The 10,666-nt window shown below is 34.1% G+C and overlaps 1 protein-coding gene across 1 annotated transcript in view; it reads left to right on the forward strand.

Moving 5' to 3' along the window:
- The window catches only part of LOC109050217 (double-stranded RNA-binding protein Staufen homolog 2), a 107,292-nt gene extending 98,093 nt beyond the window's left edge, over positions 1–9,199 (forward strand). Inside the window, 2 exon segments of the mRNA XM_042714207.1 lie at positions 5,239–5,327; positions 7,981–9,199. Of these exon segments, the coding sequence (XP_042570141.1) occupies positions 5,239–5,327; positions 7,981–8,074 (183 nt within the window). The 3' untranslated portion in view covers positions 8,075–9,199.
- The last annotated feature ends 1,467 nt before the right edge of the window (positions 9,200–10,666 follow it).

A 10,666-nucleotide genomic window follows, 5' to 3' on the forward strand; every position in this document is an offset into this window, starting at 1 on the left:
TTGAGCCTTATACAAGCTTGTCATCAATCACCAAAACAAATTTAATTGAACCCTGATTTATTACCGGTCTAAACGCCTCTGGGAATTTACATGCATGCGCTGGGTAACAGACTACAGCCGTACAGTATGTTCCATTATAGATAAGAGTTCGTTTTCCAAAGATTTCCCAACTTGATAAGACATTCCAAACATAAAAAGCTGAAAAAGGGCTTCTTAAATGGAAGAATACAGCACTGGCCGTGATAAAAATGACTTCACTTTTCACCGTTCGCAGTGATTTGACTGTCATCCCTGCAGATGTGATGGCATAAACTCACTAACGTGGCTCGTTTCCTAACTAACTGCACTCATTTCCTGTGCTTTGGCCAGCTCAACTCCATTTTCACATTAGCACATGATGAACTATTCTTTTAAGTTGTTAAGTCAGAGTCTGGGTTTTTGTCAAGGTTCTGTAAGATGATTGGATTTGTTTCAGGCCTGTCCTATTTATTGACTGTGAGGCTTTCCGACTGTTAGCAATGAGCCTGAAAAGCAACCATTGAAGACACACATAAAAAACATAAAAAAAAAAACTGTGGAAAAAAAAAATACTTTTCTTTTTACAAAATAAATAAATGTCTGCTAAAAATTCAGCTTTGCATCACAGGAATAAATCGCATTTTAAAATATATTAAAATAGAAACCAGTTATTTCAAACTGTAATATTATTTCACAATATTATTGTTTTTACTTTTCTCAAAAACAACCCCAAACTATTGAACAGTAGTGTATCATTTTTATTTATTTATGGGTGTTTTAAATAAATGCTCCTTGGTTTAGTATTTTGCATTTAATTCAGAACCTTGCTTTAAGTCTAAGTAATATTTAAGTCTAAATTAAACACCATTGTGTACAACCTTCATAGTATAAGTTATGACTGATCTGAGATCAAATTATATTTCATACATAACACTTATCAAAGTCTGTTCTATCTGAGATGAAGAAGCTCATATAGATACAACAGGGTGCCTGAGACAATTAGCTGGTGTTATTTGATCCAGCCAGATACTGATTAATCAGGGTGAGGAATGCACACACATCTGTGCGTGTGTGGTGTCCACGCCTCTCGTGAGTGGGCTGGGGTGCTGGGGGGTTTGGGTTCAGAGGGAATAGGCTGTCAGCTGTGAGAAATATGTCATGGTTGTTGCGTCCCATGCAGCACATCTGGTGCTCATTGGCAGGATGCTGGATAGACCATCAGCCCCGACAACCAGGTGGATCTGCCAATTCTCAACCTGCTTCCGTCACTGTGAGGGTCTCCCTGCACCCCTCCTCACAACGCTCTCACTATTCTTGTTTTCTTTCACTCTGCATCCCTCTAGTCAGTCGTAGTCATTTTATTTGGTCCTGCTGAAAGGGCTTCAGGGATTATGACAGACATGTTCTATAAGACTTCCTAACATCAGGTTGAAGAGAGCAGCATCTGCCTGTAACATCTGACTGCCAACTCACAGACAGTCCTGCAGGATACATTTCCTTTTTATAAATGGCCATTTAAGGCCATTATGGCCTGTGTGCACTTAACATGGTTGTGCAAAATTCTGTTTACTGCATGCAAAATAATTGAAGGCTTCTTTTATCATTCATTAATTTACCATTCAGGAATTTGGATTCACTTGGCCACCCCATACAGGATGTTGGAAAAAAGAAAAAAAAATCTGAACTGTAATTCAAATGCTTTCTGACAACAGAAGAGTTTCCTTAGTCTAACAGAACAAACCACTGGGACAAACCATTACATTAATAATATTGACTAATTATGCTGATTTATATATTCACTGATGTGCTTTTCACTGTACTCTTTTACCTTATTAGACATTTCCAGCGTTATTATTAACCAAAACTAAGACGATTTAAAAAAAATAATAATACATTTTTTAATCGAAATAAAGCTGAAATAAAATAAAATATAAATATTAGATGAATAAATTGAAATTTTTTAATTCCAAGAAAAATTTTAATTAGGAAATAATTACAAAAAATAATATGTTTAAGATAAAGTATATATATATTTGTTTAAAATAATATGTTTAATTAATATGTTTAAGATAAAGTACTAAAAGTACTAAAATTATATATGTTTATATATATATATATATATATATATATATTAAGATAAAGTATATATATATTTGTTTAAAATAATATGTTTAAGTGTAATATGTTTAAAATAATATGTTTAAGATAAAGTACTAAAATTAATAAAACTAATATATATTAACTAGAAGTGTTTGAAAATAAATAAATTCAATTTAAATTTATTTGTATAGCGCTTTTCACAATACACATAATTTCAAAGCAGCTTTACAGAAAATGCATGTGTCTACATTACAATTTGTACAATCTGTTATCAGAAGTGAATGTGTCATTTCACAAATGAACAGTTCAAAATAATAGAATCATACAATTAGCTAACATGGATTAATTTTAGGCAGATGCTCATTAAAGCGATTAGGCTATTACAAGTGAGATCATAATGATTACATTATAGAGAAATTTTGGCAGTTGTGCATGTCAATTCAAGTTGGCATCATCTGGGGTCCTTGTAGGGGTCAGCATCATCTCTTCAAATGTGATAGGACATCTGAAGTCTTTCTATGAGGCTGGAGCTGGTGTAATCTCTATTTACCTTGAGATGGACATCCCGGGGTAGGAACAAAAAGGGAAATGGAAAAGAATTAGCATATCTGCGGTCCATAATGTTTCAAGCAATAAATATGTTTGTTATATTAAAGAGCGTTGATAGATTGCAGGGGCATAAGAAGATCAGTTAAATATACAGGAGCTAAACCATTTAGTTCCTTATACTGTAGGTCAGTAGCAAAAATTTGAAATCAATATGGAACTTAATGGGTAATCAGTAATGTAGAAATGATAAAATTGGTGTAACGTGATCATATTTTTTTTTTTTTACCTGGTGGGAACTCAAGCAGCTGCATTTTGGACTACTGTAGCTTGTTAATTGAAGATGCAGGACAACCAGCTAGTAGTGCATTACAGTAATCCAATCTAGAGGTTGTGAATGTGTGAACTTTTCTGCGTCAGAAACAGATAACATATTCTGTAGCTTAGCAACGTTTCTGAGGTGGAAGAAGGCTGTTTTTGTAACATATGAAATATGATTTTTGAAAAATCAGTTGCTGTCTAATATAACAACCAGGTCTTTAACTGCAGATGATGACATAACAGTACATCCCTCTAGTTGCAAATTGTATTCTAATAGATTCTGTGTGCAGGTTTTTGGTCCAAAAAGTAATACCTCAGTCTTGTCTGAATTTAATATAAGAAAATTACTGGTCATCCAATGTTTTATATCTTTAACAAATTCTGTCAACTTGGATAGTTTAGAAATTTCATCTGGTCGTGATGAAATATATACAGTAATTGAGTATCATCATCATAGCAGTGGAAACTAATTCCATGTTTTCTAATAATGTTGCCAAGTGGCAGCATGTATATTGAAAATAACAGAGGGCCTAAAACGGTTCCTTGTGGCACCCCATAGTTTACTGATGTTAACTTGTATTTTTCAACTTTTAAGTAGACAAAATGGCAATGGTCTACTAAGTACAATCTAATCCATAGTAATGCCTGTCCCTCAATACCAGTGTAATTTTGTAGTCAGCCTAAGAGTATGTCATGGTCTATAGTGTTGAACACAGCACTAAGATCAAGTAAAACTAGTATTGAGACACATCCTTGGTCAGAAGCTAGAAATCATTTGTAATTTTAACGAGTACAGTTTTTGTGCTATGATGAGGCATGAATCCTGACTGAAATTTTTCATAGATGTCATTTTTTTTTTTTTTTTTTTTTTTTTTTTTTGCAGGAAGGAGTACAACTGAATGGACACTCCTTTTTCTAATATTTTAAACACAATTGGGATATTTGAAATGGGTCTGTTATTTGCCAATTCATTTGGATCTTGTTGTGGTTTCTTAATGAAAGTCTTAATAAATGCCATCTAAAACAGTTTTGGAATATGATTTAGCAATAGAGACGAATTAATAATATTGAGAATAGGCTCTTCTGCTGTAGGTAAAAACTCTTTCAATAATTTAGTGGGAATGGGATCTAGTAAACATTGTTGGTTTAGATGTAATGATTAGTTTATTTAGTTCTTCTTGTCCTATAGTTGTAAAGCACTGTAATTGTTCTTTAGGAGCAGTAACAGAGTCTGGGTCATAAAACACAGTCAAAGGTTGTACATTTACAATTGTATTTCTAATGGTTTTGATTTTCTCGGTGAATAAATTCATAAAGTAGTTACTTCTAAACTGTGATGGAATATTCAGTTTAGGTGATGTCTGTTTATATTTTAGTCTGGTGACTGTATTAAGTAAATACCTTGGACATACCTCTTCATTTTGTATGAAAACCGGAGAATAAAAATACAAGCTAATTAAAAATATGATATATACTCTAATATTAAATAAATAGTATATAAATCCTGCTAAAATAATATTGGACATTTCTCTGAAATATATTTACCAAGTCAGTTGTGTCAAAACCATTCATAGAGCCATTAAAAGGAAAGCAGATTTGAACTTTGCCATATAGCAGCACACAATTTCCCCAGTATTTATTTGTTTATTTATTTAGTTATTGATAACTTTATAAAAATATGTATGTGTGTGTATATATATATATATAAGTTTAATTGAATGATGCTAAAGGAAATTCCTATGAAAAATGAAATATTTTATTAAAAAACAAACTAATAACAAATACATTTCAATTTTTTTTTATTTTGCTTCCATACTTATGGACTTATACTGGACTTATGGACAAACTTTGTGGTTTTGTTGAACTCTCTTCTCTGCTGTTCTTCCTGTGTACTTGATGACTTTTCAGAGAAAAACAGGATATCAGTTACACCTGAGTTATGAGACATTATTTCAGCACACTGTGTCCGCACACTTGATTTATTGCTAATACTTTGCATATCAGCCCATAACGTGGCCAATTGGCAACGTAAATCCCACTCACTGGCTGGAGGAAATGCAAGCCTGAAAACGTTGACCTAATAACATTAGATAAACGTTAGATAAACAGAGAGCTAGAAGGAGCCAAACAAAACAGAGGGAGCAGAAAGCGTCCTGTCAGTCTCGGGTTTCTGATAGTAAGTGTTATTTAAAAAGCAGCTGATGTGGGTTATGTTGTCTCACTCAAAGCCATCTGTTTCCTTACCTCACACAGGCTGCTCTTAGTGCCTTGAAACAGCTGTCAGAACAAGGACTGGACCCTGTGGATGGACCAATCAAGGTAGAAAATGGATCATGTGACATGTATGTACATACAGAGCCGTAAGTATGCCACACCACCCTCGTATAACATCTCCATTTAAAAAAAAAAAGATCACATATGTAAATGACTGCCAACCAGAAAAAATCCGTTATGTTTTGATGACATTATATAAATGACAAAAGTGCTCAGAGGCAATCTGGGTAGCCATTACCTTTTATATAAACTGTTAGGAGATACTCAAGATGATTTAACGAAATGGACATGATTTATTCTTTTTTCCATTTAAATATTTACAGATCATCATGTTAGCGGCCTTGAAATGCTTCCCATGTGTTGTTCCAAGCGGAGTTAGCTTAATTTAAGCCAATATATGGGCCTGATTCTTGCATAAACCAGAATTAATTCAATGTTTTGAATGCTGCCCTGAAATATATGATGTAATATCAGTCCATTACAGAAATAAATAAGAGTTTATTTAAAAACAACTGCCACAATGCAAGTATACAGTGCTGGCTTAATGATTGATTGATTGGGATCATTGTTAAAAGTTATGTAATGGGGTGGGGGACACAAAAATGTATCAGCTTTGCTCATGAATATTAATTTTGTGATTTGACTGTCCTAAATGATATGCATAAGGAAAAACCTTATGAAAACTTTTAAAGTGCCCCTATTATGCCATTTCGAATATTTCCTTTCATGCAGTGTGTAACGTATATGTATGTGAATGTAAAGAATCTACAGTGTTGTAAAGCCAAAAGTGCATGATAAATAAAGTTATTGTCTCCCAAAAGAAATAATCAATTCTGAACAGCCTGAATGAGTCATCAGTACACGTCACTGGGTAACACATTTGCATAATGCCCGCCTATGTTCTACGTTTACGTTTACGACCCCAATCTTTGAAACTGATGGCATTTGAAACTGCCACGCACACCAAACATCTTCATAAGTTTGTAATGAGAATGGTTCATAAATCTGTTATCAATGAAAAAATAAGTATTTCAAAACAAAATTTTCCCTGTGGTTTTCCACAACAATACAACTCTATGGTTTCACGTTTGAAAGCGAAGAAAAAAAATATAACCATAAATATTAGCATTGTAATTGTACTGTTGTTAAATAAGTAGCACGTCACAGTTACGTACAGCCTGTTGGAAGGTATGAGCCATTCAAGATGTCTTCCAACTTCCTGTTTCAGTTGAAAACGTCAACACAGAAAAATAACAACTCATTCTATGCTTTAAAGGATTAGTTCACTTCCAGATTTGTCCTTTAAATGTCATCGTCTGAAACCTGACAGCTCATTTTACTTAATGACTAAGAGAGACACACGCGTAGCGTACACACTGGCTGAGCTTATCATTTACACAGAAACACGCAATATGAAACGCACACAATATGAATTTTCCTTAAAGCAACACTATGTAAATTTTGGCGCGCTAGTGGTTAATAAACAGAACTGCACGCATCCCGCGGAAGAACATTCCGCACTATTTATACTACAAAACGTCAATGTTTAATCTTGAATCTTTATGATGTACTCACTCATTATATACATTTTCCAAATTTTGAACACAGAAAAAGTTACATAGTGTTGGTTTAACTTCCCCAATCTCTCCGCCCGCAGTGGAAACCCTCACTCCACTTCACTCCATGTCTTTGCATGATCTTTATCCTCCTGTAATCAGAGGGGTTGCTGTGGGAAATATGAATCTCTGTCATATCCGTGATGAACAGAGCACATGGAGAATGAAAAACGAGAATGGAAATGATAGACACACCAGAACGGAATTCTCACCAACCCGTTCAAGAATATTTTCATAGTAGGTGTGCCGTAGGAAAAGGTTAAAGAAATGTTTATTTACAGTGGCTTCGGCTTCTCAGTCATGAGCTAGAACAGAACAAAGAGGAAAGGGGCTGATGGGAAGGAGATACTTCAGTAAAAAATAATTCACTGCATCACTTTATATAACTTACGTATACATTACCATTCAAAAGTTTATTTGATCAAAAAATATAGAAAAAAAAACAGTAATATTGTGAAATATTATTAACGGTTTTCTACTTTATAATATTAAAATGTAATTTATTCCTTTGATGCAAAGCTGAATTTTCAGCAGTCATTACTGTAGTCTTCAGTGTCAATTATTCTAATATGCTGATTTTGTGCTCTAGAAACATTTTATTATTATTATTATTTTTAATAGTGTTGAAAACAGTTGTGCTGATATGTTTGTGGAAACTATGATACATTTAATTTCAAGATTCTTTGATGAATAGGAAGTTCTTTACTGTAACTTTTCATCAGTTTAATGCATGCTTTCATACTTAAAAAACATTTAATTTCTTAAAAATAAATAAATAAAACAATACTGACCCCCCAACTTTTGAACAGTAGTGTTCATTATTAAATATTAATTTATAATATAATTTTATAGATAATGATAGAGCCAAAAAACATATTTCTTAATGCATTTTTGTTTTCATTTATTAATCATAATTAATAAGAAATCAGTTATTATTCATAAAAATTTTTTATTAGATTTTATGTATAATTCTGTATTTTGAATTTATATTATTTTTGTATTATTTACTATTTTTTGTTTGTATTATTATTATTACTTTATTATTAAATCGAATGCAGTGGTGGTCGATCATATTCATCTTCCTTTGTACCTGTCCGTCTTGCAGACAAGCGAAACGTCTAGCCGAGAGGACGGACAGCAAACCGACTAACTCAGGCACCACTGCTCAGGACTGCAAGGATTCAAAGGCCGTCGTCTAGGAGCTGAACCCAACCCCCCGAAAGCCCCCACGACCGCCGCTGCATCCTTCTACACGTGTCAACATGCAATATGGTGGATGTGTCCCATGATACAAAATGATACGAAAAAATGCATTCTTTGAGTCTATGTGAAGACAACACTATCTTAACACATTTATTTACTCTAGAGTTAACTAAAAAGAACAAGTAAGTGAACTTGAAAAAAATAAATAAAATAGATAAAAATGTAATGCATGGTAATGTTTAAAAATCAAGGGAAATTTCCCCAGTTGATAGATGTTTGAATATTATTTTCACCTTGCCTCCAAGTGATATGGATTTAAACAGGCTTATGTCATGCCATTAGTATATATATATAAAAAAAACATTATTGGGGAAAACAAAGTTGTGTATCTTATTTGGGGGGTTATTAATTATTATTTCCTTTTCTCTTTAATCTATGAATAATAATGCTTGAGTATTTAAGGATTAACCGATGCCAGTGCTGTGAAGTCGTAGTTGTTGTCTTCATATATAGTCACCCAGCTTACCGTGTATGCTGACATAAAGCATTCATCTATCTATATGGATGTATACGACTTGTAGAATATCATATGCAGAGGAAAAGAAAAACATATACTACGAGTGTAAACCAATGGATAAAACTGATGCTAGAGGTCAACAGCACAGGATCACCTATGATGCAGCTGATCCATAGTGTCCAGTTGAACAAACAACCCTATTGCCTTCTATAACGCTCCTTGAAATTCGAATTTCTTTAAAGATTCTTGACAGAAACACAAAAGGCCCTGAATAGTGATCTACAGTTATGCCTCTTTAACAAAGTCCTGTTTGATGATTGTTTTCTTCTCCCTTCAGTTTTGTCCAGCACATCTACACCTATGTTGTGTGTTGTATTGACTCGATACATCAACTGAGTGCTTTTAACGACTGCATTCTGGAGAAAAGAGAGGCTGTGATCAATAGAGACAGGCTGTCTTTTCAAAACGGTCGGGTCGTAAAACAATTATCTGAAGCTGGTAACTCGCTGGAAGAGCGTTTTTCTCTTGCTTGAAGATATACGGTGTAATAACAGACATGTCAGTTTCTTAAAATGCAGTAAAATCACATCAGTTCATGTTGAAACTGTTGGGGTCTGTGGTCTTCTTTCCCATTTGTTTTTCCATGTTTTAAATTTTGCAAAATCTTAAACATTTCTTAATATTTCCAGGTTTAAATGGGAAAAGAAAATCTTAGATTTTCAGTTACTAAATGCATAATGTGAATTTGTGATATCGAACACGTTCTTAAAGGGACAGTTCACCCAAAAATGAAAATTTGCATCTCATCTCATTACTCATTTGTTACAAATGTGTATGAGTTTGTGTCTTCTATTGAACACAAAATAACATATTTTGAAGATTGTTGGTAACCAGTTATGGCGCTTTTCCACTGTGTGGTACGACTCGGCACAGCATGGCTCAGTACGGTATGGTTCAGCTCGGCACAGTTTGCGTTTCCACTGCAGTTTAGTACCGCTTTAGAGTGGGCCGGATTATTCACGTCGTTATAGTTGCACCGCCTCTACTGCTAAAAAACTTTTTCATTCTGTATCGCCCCATCAAGCTCTCGCTGGATCCGCTTCTCTGCTATCAACAAGAGGAACGTCTGTACTTCCACAACAGACAACGAAACTTTTAGGTTGTTAAAAAAAAGCTGCACTTCTTCAAAACAGTTGTGTTCGATCCTTCGCTGGCTGTGCTGATTTAAATCTAGCAGCTCTTTTGTGGAAAAGAGCCATTAGTTGACGGTAGCCATTGACTTCCATAGTATTTTTTCTTCATACCTAATAACTAAAGAAACACACTCATTCAGGTTTGGAACAACTTAAGGATGAGTAAATGATGTCAGAATTTTCATTTTTGAGTGAGCTATCCCTTTAAGATCATGTTCTTTGTAACTACAAAACCATGTTTTCATATTTTCTTGCCAACACATGGGTGTGAATTAAAAACCACAGGCGATTTGCTCAAGCATATGGCGTAGTACTGTGTCATACCTAAAGGGACTTTAAGGCTCAGTAACACATGAACTTTCATCTATGAGTCTTTCAGCCGTTGCAACACAGCAGTCTAAAAATAGATCCATACTATGAGTCCAGTCAGTATCACCAAGGAAATGGTCATTCATTCATAGTTTGAGGAATGAATGAGCACTGCCATATAAAACCAAGCTCAACAATTGAAAAAAAACAAGAATGTGTTTTCACATTAAGCGAAATTGCATTAAAATCTTCAAGGGTAAATCTTTCGCCCATGTTATTTAGTAAATGTATCGCAACATGCTAAAAACACTCTTAGCACCTTTACAATTGTAGAGCAACATGCCATTTAGAACCCTAGCAAATGTATTTGCAATTCCCTAAAACATTCTGAACATCTTAGCATAAGAACAGCAACATGCTAAAAAACACTCCCTGATAGCACACGTACATCACAGAGACGTCTATTTGATGTCTGCCAGACATATTTTTTACGAGTGTTTGCTCATCTGCAATACGTCTATAGGACATTTCCTTTCAGATATCAAATAGACGTTTAGAAGATGTCTATG

Source organism: Cyprinus carpio, chromosome A24 (genome assembly GCF_018340385.1).
Source record: "Cyprinus carpio isolate SPL01 chromosome A24, ASM1834038v1, whole genome shotgun sequence".
Lineage (NCBI taxonomy): Eukaryota > Metazoa > Chordata > Actinopteri > Cypriniformes > Cyprinidae > Cyprinus > Cyprinus carpio.